The sequence below is a fragment of the Nansenia antarctica genome, assembly GCF_963989245.1.
Source record: "Nansenia antarctica genome assembly, chromosome: 6".
NCBI classification, from domain to species: Eukaryota; Metazoa; Chordata; class Actinopteri; order Argentiniformes; family Microstomatidae; genus Nansenia; species Nansenia antarctica.
In genome coordinates, this window is record NC_137676.1 from 31,545,263 (window position 1) to 31,570,849 (window position 25,587).

General features: G+C 43.7%; 1 protein-coding gene across 2 annotated transcripts in view; it reads right to left on the bottom strand.

Moving 5' to 3' along the window:
- Positions 1 to 2,038: 2,038 nt before the first annotated feature.
- The window catches only part of tp73 (tumor protein p73), a gene marked incomplete at both ends in the record, with an annotated part of 43,596 nt that continues 20,047 nt past the window's right edge, over positions 2,039 to 25,587 (bottom strand). For both annotated transcript variants that reach the window (XM_080533610.1, XM_080533611.1), the window contains 10 exons: positions 2,039 to 2,452; positions 3,908 to 4,001; positions 5,829 to 5,964; positions 6,198 to 6,355; positions 6,601 to 6,725; positions 6,994 to 7,082; positions 8,974 to 9,116; positions 9,315 to 9,424; positions 10,430 to 10,545; positions 14,216 to 14,402. In XM_080533610.1, the coding sequence (XP_080389736.1) occupies positions 2,039 to 2,452; positions 3,908 to 4,001; positions 5,829 to 5,964; positions 6,198 to 6,355; positions 6,601 to 6,725; positions 6,994 to 7,082; positions 8,974 to 9,116; positions 9,315 to 9,424; positions 10,430 to 10,545; positions 14,216 to 14,402 (1,572 nt within the window). The remainder of the gene's footprint in view (positions 2,453 to 3,907; positions 4,002 to 5,828; positions 5,965 to 6,197; positions 6,356 to 6,600; positions 6,726 to 6,993; positions 7,083 to 8,973; positions 9,117 to 9,314; positions 9,425 to 10,429; positions 10,546 to 14,215; positions 14,403 to 25,587) is intronic.

Genomic DNA, 25,587 nt, shown 5'->3' on the forward strand with positions numbered 1-25,587 from the left:
CAAAGTTGTGGATTGCGAAACGACACAATGTCATCAACTTCATGAATTGTTGTGGTGTATTGAGAGTTGAGGTTTATTTCAACCAGTCTTATTTAGTAATCTAATAGATAGTAATAAGTTATAAAAAAGACTCAATATATTTCAAAATGGCTGAATATGTTGGGTAGTTTCAAATTAATAAATTCTGCACACAACTTAGAGAACCATTGTTCAATATTTGCCCTGGGATAGGATAGAATTACAGTCAAAGCACATTTGGGATTGTGTTCCAAATAGGAACACAACACCCCCTTTACGAATGAATCTCTATTTTGTAATTGCCATACTAATCTGTTTATATGAATTTGATCCAATCAATATGACATAATGTCATCGTTGTAAACTTGGACACACTTTGCAAAAGGGAGGTGATTTTGGAATGTCATTTTCCACTTGTGAGATTTGTAAAACGCATTGTCCACAAAATACCTACAGTAGTAGTTTGATCAACCGATATGTCTAGAGTAAAACTATAACACTGATACACTGAACACTGTCAGATTTCCCATTTGTGACAGCCAACAAATCCATCTAAATGTTTCTATGAACCTATTTATTCAGTGTGGTTCTGTCGCCTGTCAGAAGTGTATCAAAGAGCAATTTATTAAATAATCAGGTTATTGGATTGACACAAGAGAGAATTGTTTCATAAACACTATACATACTATTGAAGCACGACAGTCTAGAAGATACAAAGTGTTTTGGGTTGAAACGGAAGACTATTGTTTCTGTGTCTGCAGTTGTCTAACTTGAGAGGGTCATTTGTTCATATTACATAATATGAGGACCATGACCATGTTCTGATACAGATGTATGCATTTGTGTAGTAGTTCAAACAGTTATTCCTAATAGATACTAAAATACACGCTTCAACCCTTTTCTTTCCACAAATCTAATGCAAGTTTTACAGAACATATACATATTTACACAAAAAGAAAAAAACAAACAATAAATAAGTCAACTATGATCTTATTGCGAACAGGTTATCATAATTTCTTTCCCTATCTCAATAGATTTACGTGATAGTTTATGAAACCAGAGTATGGCCATAACTGCCGGCAAACTACTAATGATTAGTTCCAGTTCTGTTCCAGGCTCACTGTACTGACGTATGCAGAGGTAAATGAAGGGTAAATATGGACTCAACTACAGACATGTCATGCTTGGACTGTTGCAGAGGTCCACCTCAAAGCGTCACTGTCTCCAGAAGGATCATTGTTGATCAGACTCACAATGGGCCGGTCACAAAGCCTTTGTGTCAGTAGCATAGTCCAGAGTCACACATTAAACAGATAATGGTGATGATGCTGTTACAATAACGTTGTCACAATGTTCTGCAATGATATTGAGTTGGCTAGAATTCTGTATGTGTCTCCCTTGTCATCTCTTGGATTAGAAACATGCATTAAAGTGTGACAAATAAACCCCGGAAATGCTTTAGAGGGAAGGTTTACCCAAAATACCAATGAACATGATTCCCCACATGTGTCTACTTTAGATTTGTGCAATTACACTCCATTGAGCTGTACTGTTTTGATGACATCACATCATCAATATTGAAAAGTGGATTACAGCACAATAATGTGACTTTTCAAAGAACCAAAGCAGATATTTGACACAGCCTTTTGGTATGATAAGATGTGTTTGTAACATTTTCTAAATAAATGGGGGGCCTATGGTTACACAAACAAAACAAATAAAAAAAGAGAACTAAATATCCATTATACTAATATTATATTATAATATCCATTATCCAAGATCCAACTATGTGGAAAATCATGTTGATTTGTATTTTGAGTAGACTATCACTTTATTCTGCAAAAACAACTTCCCAAAACAGGGAAATTAGAAACATTAAACATCATTAAAAAAATATGATTAAATGCTACAAAATGGACACCTGCTCTCTGCAGCCCCTGCAAGTAATACAACAAACAACCTCCCAGAGGAAGGTCACAAGAGACAGTTTTTTCCGTCTCTCTCTCTCTCTCTCTCTCTCTTAGTGGACGTCGCTATCCATGAACTCCTCTTTGATGGAGTGTTTGCGCGAGGAGGCCTTGCAGTCGGGCATGTCGAAGCCGAAGTCGGCCCACTCGTCTGCGGCGGTGGCGGCGGGGGGCCCCCCCGGGCGGTGGTGGTTGGTGGGGATGGTGATGGTGTGACGCACGCGGAAGTGCACCGCCTCCATGACCCGCTGACGCTGCAGCTCTCCGCTGGGGCCGATGGCCATGGCGGCGGCGGCCATGTTGCTGCTGGAGCGGATGAGCTGCTGGCCGTGGTGGTAGTCATGGTGATGGTGGGGGGGAGGCGGGGGAGGGGGGGGAGGAGGAGGAGCGCCGCCCTGCTTCATGTCCTGCAGGCCGCGCCAGATGGCCAGGCGGAACTGCTCAGGGATCTTCAGAGCGGCCAGGTCCTGAGACAGGAAACAGGAAATGGGCAGGGAAGAGAATGCGTTTTATTGAACGTCTTATTGAACCTCAGGCACCGGGAACACTTCCTGCCTGACTAGGACCCCCTGACAGAGAACACTTCCTGCCTGACTAGAACCCCCTGACAGAGAACACTTCCTGCCTGACTAGGACCCCTGACAGAGAAGCACTGCTCATAGTCAAGCAGGATGTGTGAGGGCAGTGAAGCTACAGACATGAAGCTACAGACATGTGAAGCTACAGACATGAAGCTACAGACATGAAGCTACAGACATGAAGCTACAGACACATGAAACTACAGACATGAAGCTACAGACATGAAGCTACAGACACATGAAGCTACATACATGAAGCTACAGACATGAAGCTACATACACATGAAACTACAGACATGAAGCTACAGACATGAAGCTACAGACACATGAAGCTACATACGTGAAGCTACAGACACATGAAGCTACAGACACATGAAGCTACAGACATATGAAGCTACAGACACATGAAGCTACAGACACATGAAGCTACAGACACATGAAGCTACAGACACGTGAAACTACAGACACATGAAGGTACAGGCACATGAAACTACAGACACATGAAGCTACAGACATGTGAAGCTACAGACACATGAAGCTACAGACACGTGAAACTACAGACACATGAAGGTACAGGCACATGAAACTACAGACACATGAAGCTACAGACACATGAAGCTACAGACACATGAAGCTACAGACATGAAGCTACAGACACATGAAGCTACAGACAAACACAATTGAGGGAAGGAGGAGGGAACAGGAGAGTGGGAAAGGAAACGATTGAGAGAAAGAGAGAGAGAGAGAAAGAAAGAGAGGTGGAGAAAAAGGAGGGGGAGAGAGAGTGACATACTTCCAGCAGCCTGGTAAGACACACAAACATGACCATGCAGAAACCCTCTCATCACCGATGACAAATGTAATATTCGTTTCAATATTTCTATATTATTCCTTGTATTATCCTTCCGTTATCCTTAAGAATTCATGTGGGAGTGAGATAGGACGGGGTTTGGTGTGTGCCTGTGCGTGTGTGCGTGTGTGTGTGCGTGTGTCTGTGTGCTTGCATGTGTTGTGTGTGTGTGGGTGTGTGTGTGCGTGTATGCGTTGTGCGCGTGTGTGTGTGTGTGTGTGTGCGTGCATGTGCGTGCATGCGTCGTGCGTATGTGTGTGTGTGCGCGTGTGTGTGTGTGCATGCGTCGTGCGTATGTGTGTGTGTGCGTGTGTGTGTGTGCGTGCATGCGTCGTGCGTATGTGTGTGTGTGCGTGTGTGTGTGTGCATGCGTCGTGCGTATGTGTGTGTGTGTGTGTGCGTGTGTGTGTGTGTGTGCAGGCGTCGTGCGTTTGCGCATGTGTGTATGTGCGTGTGTGTGTGTGTGTGTATGTGTGTGTGTGTGTGATGTTTACCTCCATGGACAGAGTCTGGAGGTGGTAGACACTCTGAAGGCCCTGGGAGGTGAAGTAGTCAATGCAGTTCTGGCAGCCCAGACTGCTTAGGAAACTGTATGGAGACAGTAAACACTACCATCAGTCACGTTCCTACCACAGCTAGTGAAGGGGAGGGACTCACCACTAAAGCTACTCTGTCCATTTTATTATCCAACTGCCTGAATATCCAACATTCATATGAGGGAATGGTTCCAAATGGGCCTTGAATAAGATTATTATATACTTTCACAAAACTGAAATGATGTCTTAAGACTTCCATTAGGTCTGTTAGGTCACATACTGTATATGAGAGTGTATATCTAAATGATGTAATCTTCATCTTACATTTGAATATGATGCTTTAAAGTGATAATGACTGTGACTAATGTTAAAAACACAAGTCATTAAAGTATGTGCATGCAGTTGTATTAATGATTCATTCAGCCATTTTAGTTGGATTAAAACCTTTATTATAAATACATGAATGTAAAATTCTCGGCTACATACAATTTAAACAAAACCAAAAAAATGTGTTTATAGTACAAAAGACAGACAATAGCCAAAGTCATTGTAACGCTACGGTTCTGTCTGGGTGTACAAAACAACACAGTGCCAAATCAACATTTTTACAAACAACATCTTAATATGGTACATACACATAATCTGAGAATTATGGAAGTGTGTAAATGTCGAAATTGTAATTTTCATTGTCATCCATCATGAGACTCTGTTCCTTCTCTCTCTCTCTCAATCAAGTTCTGATTTGTGGAAAACATCAATGGTGGAATAGGATGATAGTTTATCAAGATGGACAGGCTTTTTTTAGCCCATTTGAATGGCAAATTCCCTGCAGAACTCCCCAATCGTCAGAAAAGATGTGACAGTAATAACTGGTGAAAGGGGGGAACAAGTCTGCAACCAATCAAAATGTCCAGACTTTTATTCAGAAAAATGTAAATCCATTTCAACAAATTTCAATTTGAACATTTTGATTGGTTGGCGACTTTCACCAGCTGCTGTCACATTAATCAACTTCAACCCATCCAGCAACACAGGCCATATGTGACACGTTCTAATGCTTTGGTCGTCATATCGGGATCCGATGTAATGATCAGACTTTTCTTTCGAAAAATGTGAATCCATTTCTGCGTTGTCGAAAACCAATGAACCATCGCTAGTCAACTAACACAGCTTGTTTTGTGAGCCTGCTAACAATGTAAAGTAGTGTTCTAGTGAACTAGGTAGCAGTGGGGATTACTCACCGAATCCATTGCCTTGCGGTATTTTGGCTTGACTAGCGAGTTTGTGTTGTGATTCTCAACAACGTTGAAACGTAGTTCCGTGTTTCAAAAGAAAAGTTTGGTTGCCGATATGAGGACCAAAGCATTACAACGTGACACATATACTGTACAAGTACACACTCTGGTAGAGCATGCTTTTAAAACGTACATTTCAAAACCCCAAATGATGTACTAGACCAAAGTAATGGAATCCCAACTCAGTAATGCTTGTTGGACTGTAATCCGTGTTCCAGCTTTTATCATAAACAATGTCACACAGTGCATAGAAAATGGGGAAAACATGTAGACTGTCGTCTACAAAATGGCTGCGTGAGCTTTGAATGCGATGACATGGTAGGCGTCCTATGTCTCGACCTCCAGTACACCTAAACCCTAATTTACAGACCCTTTTAAAACGGCGTACAGAGTTTACCCACCTTTTTACACGGCAGTAGCCTTTTTTGGAAGATTAGCATTTATGCTAACCATGGTGTTTGACCAGTGTCCAGCTATCCAGCTATGTCTAGCGTTTAAACTTGAAACCCACCGTTTTCTAACCGCTACACTACATCCCCTGGATGGGAGAGAGAGAGGGAGAGGGTCAGTGGAGGGTGAGGTACCTGACTAGGCTGGGGTCAGGGTTATACGGAGGGGGAGGGGTGCAGTGGGAGGCTGACACCATGGACTGAGCGACCCCGTGCCCCCCGTTCATGTCTCCCCCGGGCGTCATGTGGTGACCACTGAGCATGTTGGGACCTGAGGAGATACGGGCATCGTCAGGGCGGGAGGTCACACACACACACATACACACACACACAAGCACACAGTCACACACACACACATATACACACACCACACGCACGCACACACACCACACACCCACACACACCACACACCCACACACACCACACACCCACACGCACGCGCACACCACACACACGCACACGCACACACACGCACACACACCACACACACACACACACACTCACCCATGTGGGCCATGGCGGGGGAGGGTCCTGGGTTGTGCTGGGGCTGGTGGCCCACCAGCTGGTTGACGGAGGGCAGCTTGCCGACGCCTCCATGGACGTGCAGCTTGTTCATGTTGGACAGGGGGGAGCTGTAGGGGGAGGGGGGCGCCACATGGCTCCTACAGGACAAGGAGGGCAGGGAGACCGGAGGACAGTAAGGGTTTGGAAGTTTGTGGAGTATGTGTGTGTGTGTGTGTGTGTGTGTGTGTGTGTGTGTGTGTGTGTGTGCGTGTGTGTGTGCGCGCGCGTGTGTGTGCGTGTATGTCTGCGTGTGCGTGTGTATCTGTGTGCGTGTGTGTGTGCGCACGTGTATGTGTGCGTGTATCTGTGTGTGTGTGTGTGTGTGTGTGTGTAGCTGACTCACTGTCTCTGGATCAGCTGCTGCTGCTGTTGTCTGTAGGAGTCCACCAGCGTCTGAGGCACCAAGTCCACCAGCTCCAGGCTGTCCTTGATTCTCATCAGGAGGTCGAAGTTCTCCCTGCCACGCACCTAACACACACACACACACACACACACACACACACACACACCACACACACACACACACACACACACACACACACACACACACACATAAACAAATAACCACCAACATTGTCATTAATTACCTGTTAACCATGAGGTTCTCAAATACACATAGCTACTGGTGTATATTCTCTATGTGTAGATGATGCAGTATATGACGTATGACTGATGGGGTTAGGTCTGAGCAGGCTGGGCCAGTGTGCAGTGTTGCCATGGGGACGTCAGATCTTACAGGGATATAGTAAAGCTCCTCCTCCCCGTGCCGCCGCTTCTTCATGTTGATGCCTGGACAGGAGATGTTGGGAGGCGTCTGTTTGAACGCTGCAACACAGGAGTTACACATGTCGAAAATTAGGAATGAAGGTTTTCCAAGATATCATGGCCCCACTTTGCATGAATGAGCCCAGGCTTTATGGAGCTCATAAACATAGACCCCATATCAAGAGTTCTAACAGATCATAAACATAGACCCCATATCAAGAGTTCTAACAGATCCTACACATAGACCCTATATCATAAACATAGACCCTATATCATAAACATAGACCCTATATCATACACATAGACCCTATATCATACACATAGACCCTATATCATAAACATAGACCCTATATCATACACATAGTCCCTATATCATAAACATAGACCCTATATCATACACATAGACCCTATATCACAAACATAGAACCTATATCATAAACATAGACCCTATATCATAAACATAGACCCTATATCATACACATAGTCCCTATATCATAAACATAGACCCTATATCATACACATAGACCCTATATCATAAACATAGACCCTATATCATACACATAGACCCTATATCATAAACATAGACCCTATATCATACACATAGACCCTATATCATAAACATAGACCCTATATCATAAACATAGACCCTATATCATAAACATAGACCCCATATCAATAGTTCTAACAGATCATAAACATAGACCTTATATCAATAGTTAACAGATCATTAACAACTATATAGTTCTAACAGATCATTAACAACTATAGAGTTCTAACAGATCATTAACAACTATATCCGGTTGTTAAGTCGTGACGTGTTTCCGGGTCCAAAGTTGGCTGAGGCGCTGTCTTCGAAATGCCGCAATAATAATAATAATAAATTATATTTATATAGCGCTTTTGCGAGGCTCAAATACCCTGACAATATGGGGAAAACAGGAAAGTGCTGTGTCCCTTGTTGTATGAATAGATCCGAGTCTAAAAAACGATTAAACTGTCATTCTACCGCTGTAGTACACTGGTATTCTGGTGCGGAGAATTTCTGGTTTGGACCCGGAAATTGCAAAACGTCACGTTTGACGTCAGACTTAACAACCGGATAGTTCTAACAGATCATTAACAACTTACAGGGGTGCAAACTTGTCACCTTTCTGCTAAATTAGCCGTTTTTATCTCAAAATAGGTCATCCATGTGAATTGTGTAGATCTGCAAAAAGAATATTTTGGGAGGGGGGGTCTAAATCTCATCCAAGTCACAAGTGCGAGCTAACTAATCTCCCTGTCTGCTGAACTCCGCTGCTGTTGAAGTAACGTTTAGCTTCAGGCTAGGTACAATTCCAGACAGCGTGGAGAACACAGTCACAGTAAACTGTTTTCGAAGTAATTCTGCAGGTGTTGAGGTCAGGGCTGCCGCTACTTGCATCATTGTTAGACCACCGTTAGTGCTAGTACCATTAGTGTTAGTGCTATCCCCCTCCCTAAGGTTAGCCGTGCATTGATCATTTTCTTTGTTTTCAGGCAGCAAAAAAAAAAGTGTCACCTTTTTGGGCCATCACCAGTTTGCACCCCTGAACTATATAGTTCTAACAGATCATTAACAATTATATAGTTCTAACAGATCATTTACATAGACCCTATATCAATAGTTCTAACAGATCATAAACATAGACCCTAGGTCAATAGTTCTAACAGATCATTAACAACTATATAGTTCAAACTGATCCTTACTGTCTACTGTACATCTCGCACTTTGCAAAAATGTGGCATAACTCTTTTGTATATCATAGCATGATATTTCCTAATAACTGATGTATGGGCATAATAAAGGTGCCTGAAGAGTGTTCATTTGTTTCAATTGGGGTGGATATGACTCATATAAGAGATGTCATCAGCTCAGAGAGGAGGGTCAGCTCAGAGAGGAGGGTCAGCTCAGAGAGGAGGGTCCACTCACTGCGTTTGTTGGCGTTGCCGTTTTTGGCCACGCTCTCGGTCAGCGCCTGCTGCTCTCTGAAGTGGTCCTCGTCAGCCTTGCGGTCTCGGCCCGGACACGCGCATATCCGACCTTCAAACGACCTCCGCCCCAGGACCTGACCACTACAAGACAAAGGCGGAGTTTGACTCGAATATTCATTATCGATTTAGTAAGGTATCATAAAGGCACTCACAGAACTCTTTGACTTGAAAGTGCAGAGAGGTATATTATATAATACGTTGTGTCATTAAAAACCTACTTTTAGATGTCCCTATCTGTAGCCACGGCTTAGAAATACGGTTGGCTTTGATTTGACTTACTCCCTCGTCTCCAGGGTGATGATGATGAGGATGGGCCGTCTGTTCATCCCGCCCACACAGCTACTGTTGCACATGAAGTTGTACAGGATGGTGGTGAACTCCGTCCCCACCTATCAGAGAGAGCCGTTTGACGTCAGTTCACACCAGTCGACCAATAGCCCACACACGCCATCAACGACACGTTTGGGTTGTAAGTCACATGACATGCCACTAAAGTAAATACATTGACCCGTGTTTTACCCTGTTATAATATTTAACTCTTGGCTCAATGTTACTCATGGGTTGAATCTGAACGGTATCTGTCATCACCTCTAGAGGGCGGTGTTGTATATATCCACACAGTGAACGTCAGTTGTTATGACAGATTCTATGAAATGCCTTCTTTTTTTAAAAGCATTGATTGCTACTGGTGCCATTACTGAAGCTGTGAATTTTCGTTTTACATCCATACAAGTCTTAACATGCCCATCATCGACTGCAATATCCCAAATATTCCTTGTGTGATCTGGGGTTCAAACAACAACTAAGCAGTCACCCGCTTCCTGTGCAGCTGAGGGGCTGGATAAATGCTGCATCTCTCAAATTTCAAAGACGGAGCTATGACTGGACTGACCCATCCATGAGATCAAAATGATAGTTTTAACCATGTTCTGAAAGTATGCAGTTACAATGACATTCTTTACAAGCCACGGAGTAGACCGAGCGCATACGTTAGGTTCTGATGGGAGGGGGTTCTGAAGACAGTTGAACTAAGCTCATGAGGCATTTATTATTATTTAAGTTTCTCTTCTTAAAAATATCAATGGCTATATATCATTTATTAATTCACCAGATTGATCCTTTTAATTGCACTGTAGGCTTACATGGGCATACACCTTTTTCATTTGGTTGTGGTACCCCCCCCCCCCCCCTCCCCTCCACCGCCACATCAATCAACCAATCCTGCTGTGCTGTATTAGCGCTGGTGGGGGGGTCTTTCCCACCATCGCGCTGACCCACAAGCATGCTCTCTCTCCAGTCAGTGTGGGGCGGTGTGTCAGCCTGCACTACTGTCACTTATGGCAGCAGGGCACCAGGTCACAAAACCAACCATGTTATCAGCAGGTGGTGCTCACCTGTGGGGACTCATAAGGTACCATGACACTCTGTCTGCCTGTGACGGGGTCGTCCACGTACTGGGACAGGCTGTTACCTTCCACCCTGATCAGGTGACTGGCTGGGGCCACCTGGCCTATGGTGGGGGGGGGAGGAGGGAAGAGAAGTGTGAGAGGGGAGAGTTACCAGGCAGTACGGACACACACACACGCCTGATTCCATATCGACCTATCAAGGGTCGTTGCTCAGTGCGATCCTTGAGACGACCCTGCCCTGAACCCTAACACAGGAACCAGGCTGGAGAGAGAAACCAGGTGTGTTGAGGATGAGTTGGTCCTAGGCACCAAAGCCTGGACATGACGCGGCTCTCCATGACCAGGACTGAGGAACATGGATGGAGAGGAGGAGGTGGAGCTCAGTTGGTAGAGCATGGGGCTAACGACGCTATGGTTATGGGCCAGGGTTTCCGTTAACCGGTAATTACCGGTCTTTGTCCGGTAAAATTTGTTGAAGTCCGACAAATTGAAAACTCGTCGGACATAATGTCCGGTGAAAATAATTCCCTCTAAGCACAATTTGAATACAATTCGCTAAAGTTCACATTCTGATTCCTTCTATTTTAAAAAATCCCCGTATTCTCCAGTGTGCCTGTAACCGAATTAAAACTGCGGACCGAAGTCGCCATGTCTCCACCGCCGACTGTCACTTCCACGATTTTTTCACACGCTGTCACACGTCACACGCTGCTGGTATCCAATCGTAAATCATCCAATCCCCGTTCTCTACAGACAACGCGAAATGATAAGGTGTCTCTCACCGAGTGCTGAGGGCGGGATGATTCAAACAAACCAGGAAGTGGATTATTCCGTCCGTGTTTGTGCCGCAGGTCGCGTCCGCTGTCTGCGTCTCGGTAAATGTTTTAGCCTACTCGGACCGCGAAGAGCTGGATGAAACGTAAGGATACAGTTGGATACAAGGCCGTTGGGAATGTCATACGCTTGCACCGGAGCTGGGGAGAGAGCAGGAGCTGCTCATCTTAAGCAGCGCGGGTAACCCGACACCACTAAGCCTATCGGACTGACAGACTGTTAAAAACTGTAAGTCTTGCGTTCGTTGTGTGGGAGCGGGGTGAAGAGTGAAACTGTTTGGATACAATTGACTGTGATTGAGCTGAACTGAACTTTTGGGGATTTGATGAACTGTTGAATTGACTGTGATTGAGCTGAACTGAACTTTTGGGGATTTGATGAACTGTTGAATTGATTGTGAATCAGTGGACTGAGCATTTTTGAGTTTGTGAACTGGACACTCCCAAGTTACTGCTGGTTGCATATTTGAGCAAAATGTTATACATCTAGACATTGTGGTATTTCTTTATATATGTATCCCAGCCTGCCTATCAATCGTTTCTCAATAAACAGTTATGTTCTCCTCATTGTCATACTCCCGAGTCCGATTAAGTATGATTTGACAGGCAGCTAAACGAAATGCCTTCCCAACCAGCGAGACCTGGTTATAGAAATGACGTTGTTTTATTGATTAAAAAAAGGGTAAAACTGGAAAGAGAAAATAGAAAACTCACATTAATCCCAAACAATTTAACAAACTTCAGTTAACGTAATGTGGAGTCCGTTCATTGATCGATGCTGTCTGTTCAGTTCCCAGTGAGGCGCCCGTTCAGCGCTGGACATAATGGCATAGCGCGCATGCGAATCATGTTATATTATTATATATTATATAGCTCGCATCTAATCGTATCGGATGAGAAATAGACATTAAATAGCATATATAGGCCGCTACACAACAGTAATCACCGCGACAAACAGCTATATTAGATTTGAAGAAAAAAAATATGATTTTGAAAAAAAATGTTTTTATTATATTTTAATATGATGACCGGAATATATCACGTTTGTCCGGTAAATCGAAATCTTCCCGGACACGATGTCCGGCGGCAATTTTTTCTAACGGAAACCCTGTTATGGGCTCAATTCCCACTGAGATACATATATATATATATATATATATATATATATATATAGAGAGAGAGAGATAGATAGATAGATACATATATGCGACACGGTCTGGTGAGAGGGGGAACAAGTCGGCAACCAATCAAAATGGTCGGCCTTTTATTTTGAAACACGGAAATCCATTTCAACGATTTCAATATCACAACACACTCTCACTAGTCAAGCCAAAATATTGCGATGCAATGGATTCGGTAAGTAATCCCCACTGCTAACTAGTTAACTAGAACACTACTTTACATTGTCAGCAGGCTCACAAAACAAGCTGTGTTAGTTGACTAGCAAGTGTGTCATTGATTTTCAACAACGCTGAAATGTATTTACATTTTTCAAAATAAAAGTCTGCACATTAAATTGGCTGCCGACTTGTTACCCCTTTCACCAGCTGCTGTAAAAAATAATAATAATATGCATGCACAGTACTATAAATCTAATCTATAGTACTATAAACACGTGTTTGCGACCATTGCGTTGGTAGCTAGCTAGCAGCTAAAAAGAGAAAATGGCTGTGTAACATCTAACTGCATGTTTAGCACATCACAACATGCTGGTAGGACATCAACATGCTAAAAACACACAAGTACACATAACTAGATGATCACACAGTCCTTGCTTTTGACCACATCCTGTTTGTTTACAAGCCATGTATCACTTACTCACCCAGTACCAAGCAGGATGGCCAATGATGAATGATGAACAGTGAATCCAATTCACAAATTGCAAGTATTTAGTGATCCTAAAACTGTTCTTTGTTTTTTGAGTGGGCTCTTCAACACTTAAACTTTCATAATGCGGACCTTTTCACCAGACCATGTCACATATATATAATATATATTAAATATATATACAGTATATATATATATATATATATTAATCCTTTCTGATCTACAATACAGGCCTAGATGACAATAGAAAAGATACACACCCAGACGCTTTCAAAATACTCATATATGCTGAAGAGTTATACAAACAAACTCCCTAAAAACTCCCAAACTCCCTGAAGAAATCAAACAGGCCCAAACCCTTAAAATATTTAAATGTTTTGCAGCAGTTATGATTAAACACAAACACTTCTATAAATGTCTTTTTTTATTACTACTTATTACTACTACTTGTCTTATTCAATGTTTTATCTATTTACTTCTTATATTTGCTTTTATTCATTGTAATTTTTATTTTCTTACTATGCTGCTCTTGGTGTATTTTTAAATAATGTATGTAAAGCACTTTGAATTGCCCCTGTTATATGAAATGCGCTGTACAAATAAACTTGCCTTGCCTTGCCTTGCCTAAAACTAAAATTGCTTGAGCAAATAGTGCTGAGCAGAGCAAAAAACAACTCAGAATACTCTACAGCTTGATTGGTATTGTACCTCATCTTTGACAATGTTTTTGAGAAACTATTATTCAATAGTTTTAGTAAACAGTCTGAAAATGCATTACATATAAACTGAAGAAGGAAACTGAAGAAGAAGAAGAGGAAGATTCAACTTTCGACATTGCACAGAGTCCAACAAGATGGATTTATGCTCTAGGCCAGGGGTCAGGGGTCAAAGCCATAGAAGGACCCTGGAGCAATTAGGGGTTCAGTGCCTCGCTCAAGGACACATCTACACGTGGCCAGCCTGGATTTAAACCGGTGAGCCGCCGACCTTGCGATCGTTAGACGCCGGCTCTACCGGCAGAGCCACGGCCGCCCCACGAAACAACCATGAGATATATAATCACCACCCAAAACCAAATCTAGCGGGGGACACGTTGACGAACAGGCCTTACTGTCATTGAAGTCCCGTCCCAGCTCGTGGTTGGGGCAGCGTTTGACCACCTCCGTGACGTGCTCCGCCTTCTTGTAGACCGGCATGGCGCGGATGATGCTGCCGTGGGGGGCGGAGGAGGTCAGCTTCACCTGGATGGGACACGTCTTGGCGATCTGACAGTACAGCTTCTTCAACAGCGGAGAATACTGAGGAGAGAGAAACACAGGGACTCAGCCAAGCTGAGGCGTAATGGCGCCTCTGACTACTGTGACTACTGTACGGTTTAGGTTTAAGTTGAAGTGCGCATTCAGAATGGTCACAACACACTGTCAAATAAATAAAAGCACACACACGCGATACAACAATAAGAATGTGACATACAAAACAATTTAGAATTGTATCCATTCATGCTTAAATGAACTTTAAATATTAAATACATGATGAAAACACAGGCACTATAACAGGGTGGTGTTATTTATTTGAAAACATTTTCCCTTTTTCAATACCAAACGTCACATACAGACATTTAGTTTTAACCCTTTGTGGTCAAAAGTATGCTGTCCATCTAAAAACACACACATCTCGAGTATCTGCTGACTGGTTTAATGAATAACGAACGAGCACGATGACTAAGTATTTAATGAAGCCTAGCCATAGCCAAGGAGCCCGGATGTGCATAAAACAAACTGATCATAGTTTGGATTCAAATTGCCATTCAGTCCTTGAGTAAACTTAATCTGGGTGTGTGACACCACACCAGCAGAATTAGTTCTAACAAGGGATTCATGACACTATTAGGAAAGGAACCACATTTTCAACAGCATCAGATGAGTGAAACGCCCTGTAGCAAAGACAAGTGTTGAGTGATTGGCAGTGTAACAGATGGTTATGAACGTGGTCATCATATTAAAGTAGGTGGTACCCGGGGGGGGGGGAATGGAGTCATTTGAAATATGAGGGGAAATACACAAGGCCCTTTTTGTGGCTCCATGTCATGTCAATAATTAAGTATATTCTGTTGCTGGAATGAACATGATTACTATCTACCAGATGAGATACTGACAGATATCATCACTAAAGGGAAGCATGTACTTCAAAACGCCACATAAGAGAGAGAGAGAGAGAGAGAGTGTGTGTGTGTGTGTGTGTGTGTGTGTGTGTGTGTGTGTGTGTGTGTGTGTGTGTGTGTGTGTGTGTGTGTGAGGTAATACCCTGTACCAACGCCATTGGGGAAACTCCACTATGATGCCCTCATAGCCAGGCAAATGATATGGAAATGCCATGTCAGCGTTGAACTACAAGGGACTTCAAGGACGACTCCTCACTCCAATTGTTTGGATCATCTAACTGAACTCTGTCATGCGTCTGAAAGGGGTCCTTTGTTACTCTCAGACAGGCACATCTGCCATTAGTAACGCTGGGCAGGCCTCCTACTGTTAGGACGCATCAGATACAGGTGGGCTTTAGGGGGGGGGGGGGGGGGGGGGTGTCTCACCTGACAAGATGAAACATGCCCCAAAAACACTATCAAGAAAATCCCAAAAATCCACCCGGGAACATCAAAATGGAAACCTTCCAGGAAAAAAATAAGTTGTTTTGTGTGGACTTGCTACAGTGAATGTAAATGCAGAGGCAACAATGTGCCCGAGGGCCCGTTACACACAGACTATTTACAACGTGGAGATTGTACACTTCATGTTCACCGATTATACGGTGGTATTATCACCATGGTCGCGCTCGAATCGGTTGATCGCAGATCGGCTTCCCGTTTTGGAAAGCTGTCGTTGTGAGAAACATGACGTGTGTTAGAGGAAGATGTTTGTAGCGGTGTGGAGGTGATTTGGAATCGTGCTCTCAAGATGAGTAGCCCAGACTGCCTGAGACTTCTAGGCACATCTAGGCCTATACGTCATCCTTGAAACCACCAGGATGTCCTCTTTGTTTAATGGTAGACGCCTGGGTCATGTATTAGGGTGCAAAAGACACTTTGTGCCTTGTTTGAGGGGGGTAGCGGAGTTTTTGATTGACGGGTGGTAGCTTGCACTAAAACAACGCGATGTGCTAAATCGATGGCGATGCGGTAGATGGGGACTTTTTAAACTTGTCCGCCCCCCACCCCCCTGATCTGGAGATCCGAGGCTGTTCAGAAAACATTTCGGGGCTCGATCCCCGGACGCCCAGGCACAGACAGGTCACAGAGGGGTGGAGGGAAGGGAAGGCAAAGTCAATTCCCGGACAAAATCTGTCTGTGAATTCCTTGTTGTGATACCGTTACTAAGCCTCCTCCACCACCTCCTCCACCTCCTCCCCCACCCTAACCTCTAGCCATAGCATAGCCAGGAGGTGTGTGGGAAGCGCAGGAGCGACTCACAAAATTCATCCTACTTGAGCCAACAAGTCCAGACAGATCAGTCATACCTTAGATAAATAATTGAAAAAGTAACACCCCATAGTACTTTCTCACAGTCTCAGTACAAGCGAGGGATTTTTTTTTTTTAAGGGTTGAAGTTGAGTAACAACAAGACACACCGCTCTAGAGTAACTAATAACCCCCCCTCTTAACACTGAGAAGTTTGAATTATTAATAGGAGCCATCGCTACCTCCAAATGACACCATACTGAATTGTTGTTTTAGTAACCTAAAAGTCCTAGCCTTCGACTATGCCTGCATGAATCAAACATTTGCACAAATGACCGATTGATATCGATGGATTATTTATTGTGGGGGACTAAGTTCAGGTTCTGACCACAGACAAGTTCTAACCATGAAAGCGTGGCCTCTTCTCACAGCCGCCGTATCTCGCAGAGCTGTCTGAGTCCGTCAACAGAGACTATACATATCCTAATCATTTCCCCCAATCAAATCTACTCATCTCGATATTTGGGAGTCATTCGAGTTGTCATTTTAATCTGAATTCTCTATCCTGCATTGCCGTGGTGCTCTCTGTTATATGGTACAGTATGCTGCATATTATTCTTCAATGTTTCTTTTCATTTGTGTGGTTTGAGTCATTCGCTGTCACCTCATAGAGAGGAAAGAGAAAGGAGAGAACGATAAGATATATAAAGAGAGACAGAACTCTGTGGAAATAAGCAAAAAAAAAAAGTCTGCTGACATAGGTTACATTATATTGGTAATAGGTTACATTATTAATGTAGGTTACATTATATTGGGCTGGGCAGTTTGTGTTTGAAAACAGTCACACCCGACAGTGCGGGGAGTGCCATAAATCACTCTCTCTTTCTGTCTCTGGGTGCAGCTGTGTGTCCTCAGAGAGACGTCTCAACTCGTTCCTCTGACACATCCCCCTCGGTTTGCACTGGTTTTCCATATAATAATTGTTGTATTGAGATGGAGCCGCCGTATCGCGTATCTCCTAGCAAGCCATTTTGGGTGCATTCCACAGACACAACAATTCAGTCACTCAAGTCACAAAAGTTGCGGTACTGTACTGGAGGAGTGGCTGAATTCTGACAGTCAGGGACAAGGAAAGGACAAAAGAATACATTTGGAAAGATTCAACGAGAGTGAGGACAGCGGTGAGAGAGGAGAGAGTGAGTGAGGTAGAGGAGAGGTCGATTCATGGAAGAATGTCAGGAGGTCAACAGGAGGTTGACGAACAGGGAGGAGGGAAAGAGAAGAACAGAGAGAAGAGTGGAGAAAATGGAACTGACAAAACACTGAGGGAGACAGGGAAGTGGGATGGAGACTGAGATGATGGAAAGAGGAGAGACAACTGGGAAAGGACGGTGAAAAGCGGGAACAGACAGACCAAGAGGGTAAAGGATGAGAGTGGAAATGGAGGAGGGGGACAAGGAGGAGGAGGAGAAGCCAGCGTAGTGGACCAGTGGAAGCAGATCCAGACTTGCTCGCGGAGACTAAGTGATAATTGCCAGACTGTCATCCCTACAAACATGCTCTGACTTGCAGAACCGCAAAATTCGGTTAGCTGTCCAAATATGTTAACACATGCAGACAGTCATAGGCACAGCTATAGGCTCACCATCGTCGAGCATCCACAGCAATGTGTGTCTCCACTTTCTCCTCATACAACAAAGAAATGCTTTTCCAGAGGAAAGACGTGGAAATTCTGGAGTGAGAATTTCCCAAGGTGTTTTTTGAGGTCGTCTAATTGCTGTTTGGGGGACTTTGGAGAGATGTAATCATGGTCTCCCTTTGTTGTGTTTTTTTTGGGTTGACTTTTACTGTTGATGTGTCAAATGTGCATGAAATAAAAGAAAGCCACCATTTTGATTGAGCCTTCTTCTATCTTTTTAGGTGCCTTAACACACTAACGTGAAAAAATACTATTGTGCAATATGACAACCCTAGTTGACTATCTGTGCAGTATAGTACAGTGGATTGTGTACATAGCCTTTATTTATGTAAACCAGCTCCTTACCTTCTTGTGATTTTATTCTTTTTCTAAAAGTGTTTTTTTTTTTTTCCTTTCCTAACACCAGGGGAGCCACCCCTCCTAAATTTCATTGTTTGGTACCTGTACTGTAGCAATGACAATAAAGTCCATTCATTCATTCATTCATTCATTCATTTATTCATACAGGGCTGACCCAAACCATACTGTGCTGGCCCTGATATTTTCCTTTCGTATTTCCTTTCCAGCACTGTTACACTGTAGCAACTAACCAGGCAAGCCCGGTACAGCTCAGCTCGGCTCAACTCAGTGTCAACTGGAAACTAAGAAATGCATCATTTTAGAAACTGCGCAACAGTTAATTGGTATTAATGGTATTCTTTTTTTCTGAGTGGGGCAGTCCCACTCATATTTTCTTTTTTATTGTGACAGAGACAGTAGAGATTTGACAGGAAGGATGGGTGAGAGAGAGAGAAGGGATGACATGCAGGATATGTCCGCGGCCGGAATCGAACCGGGAACCCTGCGGTTACATGGTCAGCGCTTAGTCCACTACGCCACCTAAGCGCCCCTAGTTTGGTATTCTGACTCATTTTGACTTGTAAACAAATGGATTTTGATCTCTCCTATGTTAACAAATAACATCAGACAGATTTGGATTACTTTCTCATCAGTGTATCAACTAAACAGTGCATACCCTACTCTACTGTATGAACAATATCTATCACTGTCAACTGGTGGCTCTATGGTGCTCATGATTGGGGTATTACTCAATGTTATACATGACTGCATGGAAGGATGTGTACAACAATGACACGGTCTGCAGGGCATGTAAAAGCAAGCGCAGTCTGTGGTCGGACTGTCAAACGTGTACTGAGTTATGACCACTCAGAAATAGGTTACCTCAGTGGCCTATTTCTACTATAAACATTCATCCTGACTGGAATGACATACTGTACATAGCATATAGCATGCTGCGTAAAATGTATTCCCAAAATGTATGATCCATGTCTTCTATCGCGATGGAGAGAACTAAACATTACATAAATGTGTCGTTGTTTGACCAAGTCAAAGACTATGGTCCCTGTCTGCCTATATTGAATGAGATATTGAGCATACGTATATTCAATAAAGTGTGTGTGTGTGTGTGTGTGTGTGTGTGTGTGCGTGTGTGTGTGTGTGTGTGTGTGTGTGTGTGAGTGTGTGTGTGTGTGTGGCTGCACGCATTAGTGCCTGTGTTTGTGTGTGTCTGTGTGTGTGTGTGTCTGTGTGTCTGTGTGTCTGTGTGTGTGTGTGTATGTGTGTGTGTGTGTGTGTGTGTGTGTGTGTGTGTCTGTGCGTGCGTGCGTGCGTGTGTGTGCATGTGTGCGCCTGCCTGTCTGCCTGCCTGCCTGGATGTGTGAGAAATCCCCCCAAATCTTCATTATCGAGTGTGTGTTTTCCAGCAATACCGGGGATGAAGATGGGTGAAGAGGGATGCGCTGGTCGGGCTCTGGGGCGTGTTGGGACCCGCGTCCTGACGGAGAGAGGGTAATAGCTGGGAAGAGCAGCTCCGAACACGCCGGGATACGAAGCATGCTCTGGCCTGCCCACCCACACAGACACACACACACACATACACCCAAGCGAGTGTCGGAGCATCGAGAAGGGGGGGGGGTCGTTATTGTGAAAAAGCTGAAGCGTGAGATCTCATTTCTATCCATCATGACACTTCTTGCTCGGAGGCCGAGGAATGTTTGACGTTTCCCAGGCGAAACGCATCACCTGGAGGGAGATGGCATGCTTCAGAACAATCAGCCCTGATACTGTATAGTGTGTTGATGGGAAAATGGGATCCTATAAAGGCAGCCATATGAGATGGAATAGAGTGGCTTCACTTGAACAGTTTGGCAGGAGTTAGACATTAGACCAGGGGGGGTTGAAGTCTCACAAGTTGCCCGATTCACAGGTGAACCAAGGTCTTCTATTGGAGTTGATTCATTGCTTTTCTATTCCGTTATATTATTATTATTATTATTATAGAACAGAGAGCATTATCATAACAGAGAGCATGAACACAAACTGTACAATGGGACAGCGTGAATGACAGCTACCTGAAGAGAAAGACTAAGTGGACATGGCCGACCTGCAAACTGATGTTGAATTTCCGGTGTTAGGGTTAACATTAGGGTTAGAGTCAGGGCTAAGGGTTAGGGTTAACATTAGGGTTAGAGTCAGGGCTAAGGGTTAGGGTTAACATTAGGGTTAGAGTTAGGGCTAAGGGTTAGGGTTAACTTTAGGGTTAAGAGTTAGGGCTAAGGGTTAGGGTTAAGGTTAATGTTAGGGTTAGGGCTAAGTGTTAGGGTTAAGGTTAGGGTTATGGCTTCGTGTTAGGGTTAGGGTTAAGTGTTAGGGTTAGGGTTAGGGCTAAGGGTTAGGGTTAAGGTTAGGGTTATGGCTTCGTGTTAGGGTTAGGGTTAAGTGTTAGGGTTAGGGTTAAGGTTAGGGTTAGGGCTAAGGGTTAGGGTTAAGGTTAGGGTTAAGGCTTAGTGTTAGGGTTAAGTGTTAGGGTTAAGGTTAGGGTTAGGGCTAAGGGTTAGGGTTAGTATTAGGGCTAAGTGTTAGGGTTAAGGTTGGGGTTAGGGTTAGGTGTTAGGCTAAGTATTTGCAGGTCGGGGTGTCCTCTCAGTCTGTCCCCTACATGACTGACCTTAAGTGTGTGCAGTTGACACAGTTGACAGAGGAACCAAACAAGGCGTCCTCATTTGCCTCCATTATACTGTATACTGAATTTAGTCTCATACAAATCGGACCTGGGTCGAAAAATCCCTGCCTGCTTAGAATACCAAATGGATGGGATTTGCACATTTGGTACTATTCCATTGGATCCATTGCGCCAGGCAAACTCAATCAAGCACAGTTAAGTGTTTGACAAAAAAAATAAAAAAAATAATACTTTTTCCAAACCAGGTGGGTGTGGTAGTGAGACACATGCAACACTGTTTTCACGTAACACATAACAAGCGGCTCTGTGTAATGTGTCGGCAGTTGCAGTAGGGGGTATTTACGGAGTTAATCTCCCAAAAAGCTAAGTATCTGATTGCAGTCAATGTGCCCATATACCGCTCATCCACACTGCCTGTGGCTACACAAAACTGCACCCAGTCGGCTGCTCTTTAACCCTTTCATGGTCACCACAGAGTGACTCAATTCCCCCCCCCCCCCCCCCCCCCCAGACACTGATCCATAGCGCCCAATTCGTGTCCATGCACAGGCCTTTGAGCGCCCAGGATTTGAAAGTTGCAACATACACTTTCTTTGTCGTTAGTGGGGGAATCTCCCTGCATCCTTCCAGGCGACTTGCCGGTAATCTCTTCTCTTTTTCAATTGAAACAACGCTCGACATGTTCTCCAAAAAAGCATTTGTGTTTCAAATGCCTCCAAAATCGGGCATTCTTCGCTTTGTTTTTTTTCTCCCGCATTTCAAATGCTCAGATCTAGAGTCAGTTAACTGTTGCCAGCTCCTAACTTTCAAACATTTGAGCTGCGCTGAATTTAGTTTGTCTGGTACAATGGATCGGATGCAATAGTCCCAGAATGCCAAACTCCAATGCCAAGCTAAATTAAGCATAATATAATATTTGACCTAGATCTGCAGGGATACATGTTCAAGGTTCTGATCCTAAATGTACTATAATCATGACCAACCCATGTGTAGCATCATCATTCCACCAGTACTAATGGTACTAATGGTACTAATTCCAAAGGGATCCTATGCTTCCATTATCCATTTTTTTCCATTATTAATTCCATTATTTACTAACTAACACACTACCAACCAACCAACCAACCAACCAACCACAAAGTACTTTACTATTAACAATGACAAAAACTATCATAATTATCTGAATAATCTTTACTGTCCCTCTGTCTCAGTAATCAACATTATGGAAAAAGCACAAGCTTTCAATGGATAGGCCTAATTCATATTCAAATCCCCCTTTTTATAACAGAGGAGGAATTACAATAATCATAGGCTTCTCCATTCAAATCCCCCTTTTTTTGCTGGGTCATCTTCCTCACTTTAAGTGTTTAGACACTCAAGAACGTCATGTAATAACAGTGTGTCTTTTCACGCCACGGCACTAAACAGTGTTCTGACTCCCTATAACCACTACCTTGAGGAAGCATAACAATGAAGAATGCCTTAATTGTTCCGGCAGGCAGACGCGCAGGACAGCTTAGCACATCTGAAGAGCCTTCTCCAGGCCTAAGAGAGAGGAGTAGGGTGGCAAAATACTTCATATATCAACATCAATATTCACATGGCAAGAAGCTGAAGAATATTTTTTTGACCCTCATGCAGTGAAATAAAATCCCATGTACAGAATATACAGTACTTCAAATGAGATGCACTTCATGTAAATTCATTCTCTGCATGCGTAGAGTTACATCATTTGGTTATCGTATTCAGTGACTGTTCTTTTCTTTGACAATTGATTTCAGCCTTGTCAAGTGGAAATATCAAGTGTTCACCCAAGTAGTGAGTGTGTTTACCAAGTCAAGCTATTTTATGGCTATACTTGCATACTACCTGACTGTGATAGAATATGGTATGGTGTCTTCATTTGGAAAGACATTGTTGAGCCATTCTCATGTACCATGAGGTGATTAGTCCCAGGAGATAAGAGACCAAGCAGTGAAACACACATGGGTTCCTCTGGCACAATCAAGGAATAGGCATAATACAGGATGTATATTACTACTAGGCCTACAGGGCTCTCAAGTCTCACGCATTGGGCGTGAGACACGCGCATTTCAACCTGTTCACACGCTCACACGCCACACCTTGTCTCACGCCCAATGCGTGAGACTTGAGAGCCCTGCTACTATTATGGTTATGTCACGCTACATGCTACATGCTACATGCTAACTCAATGACCTCATTCTGGTGGCATTCTCAAACATCGGCACAGTGATTCAGTGCTTGTAAACAATTCCACCATACGACTGGATAAATAGAGACAGAGATATCAATGCAGTTATACTTTGAAACTTTGGAGTTACAAAATATTTGTTACATTTATACAAAAAGTATTTGTGAAATGTGTGGCTTGATCATCAGTTTAAACCAAAAGCTATATGGCAAATGAAATGATATAGCTGTATTATTATATTGTATTACTATATACTACTATATTCATTATGATTAAAGTATCATCAGTTGAATATACAACAGCAGGATACTATATATCTCTGCAAATTCAGAATTTTCTATTTCAGCTCATCATTCCGATGACTGATTTTTGCTTTATCGATTAATAGAATTTGTGTTCCCGGGAATGGGTTCAAATGAATTTGACTGCAACTCTGGTTTGTTTCCAGGAGCTTGTGATCTCTCAGTGTATCCTTGGTCAACAGGAGCATGGTGAGGAGTGTGAGAGAGAGGGGCCTGGGTCTGGGAGTTGAGAGGAGCTCGGACGACAGAGGTGATGGATACATTTCAGGAGGGCTGATCTGAGGCCAGGGATCAGAGTGGGTCTTCAGACGCCAGAGGTGACAGCTTAGAGGATGGGGGGGGGGGGGTCTGAAGAGGATAAGAGGGTCAGAGACCACCACTTCTAAAGCCAGGGAAGATCTTTTTACAACATCACCAAGCCCCTGAATGAAACCCCCTCACGCATGAGTACATTCCCCAAACAGAGCCAAAAAGCACACACACACACACACCCACACACGCGCACGCACGCACACGCACACCCACACACACACACACACACACACACACACACACACACACACGCACACGCACACACGCACATGCACACACACACACACACACACACACGTACACGCACACGCACACACACACACACACACACACACACACACACACACACACACACACACACAGCCAGGAAGTGCAGGAAGGCTCCTGTTTAGAAGAGGTCAGCTCTGTGACAACCCTGGGCAGACACCTTTCCAGAGGTGACTCCATCTGAGCTGAGACAAATCACCCAGCAGCTCCCGTTACAGACACATTCCTGGACTTAACTCTCCATTTAGCTGCTCTACCTCGTGATGGTATCTCTAGGCAACTCGTTCAATCAAACCTGTGCTGTGGTATTCACCTAACAGCCCCCCTTTTTCCCATGGTCAAATAAAACCCACAGAACGGTTGTTGAGTACCGTACGTACGAGAAAAACAGAGCTACGTTACTCTTGAGCTCATCCGGACCTAGCTAATGTGGTAACAGTACATCTGGGAATTGTATTTTGGGAGAACTTCGAGAAGGGAGGGAAAAACAATGTTCCACAGACAGACAGACACCTCTATGTTCACATCACAGGAATTGGGTAAGGTGAGTGGCTTAGAACGAAGGTGTAAGTCGCTCTCTCTCTAAATCAATTCAGAAGACAGATGAGGATAGGCAGATTTCCTGCACGTGCGCTGACCCTGCCCGTCTGTCTGAGAGTGGTGGGAGGCAGTAAGGCTCCAGACGGTATGCCCTGAGCAGACAGTATGCAAGAGGCAACAGGTCTGGCCCTGCAAAACTACTAGCACATAAGACTCTCCTCAGGTAGAAGGTTCCAGAATGACTAGTGTACGTACACTGTACAGGCAGTCGTTTTGAAACAAAGATACTGCTTAAAAATGGCTCATGAGGGTTTTGATTAGTAAAATGAATACACGTAACCTCAGGTTTTCACGCACGCACGCATGCATGCACACACACACACACACACACACACACACACACACACACACACACACGTGTGCACTACATGAGTTGTGATGCTACAACAGTTTTGAGTATTTTGCATCTAATTATAGTGACATGTTACCTGTTTTCAGTATCAATATCTGTTCAATTCTAAGATTGATATTTCTATGACATTTGTGCAATCTGTAATTGGTACATCAAAGACCTTTGACTTTGAAATTAGTGATATAAAAGCCATTGATTCACTGAAGAATATAACTTCTAAATGTCTCATGAGGTTAGTTCAACACAATAAAAGCTTGTTTTACTCC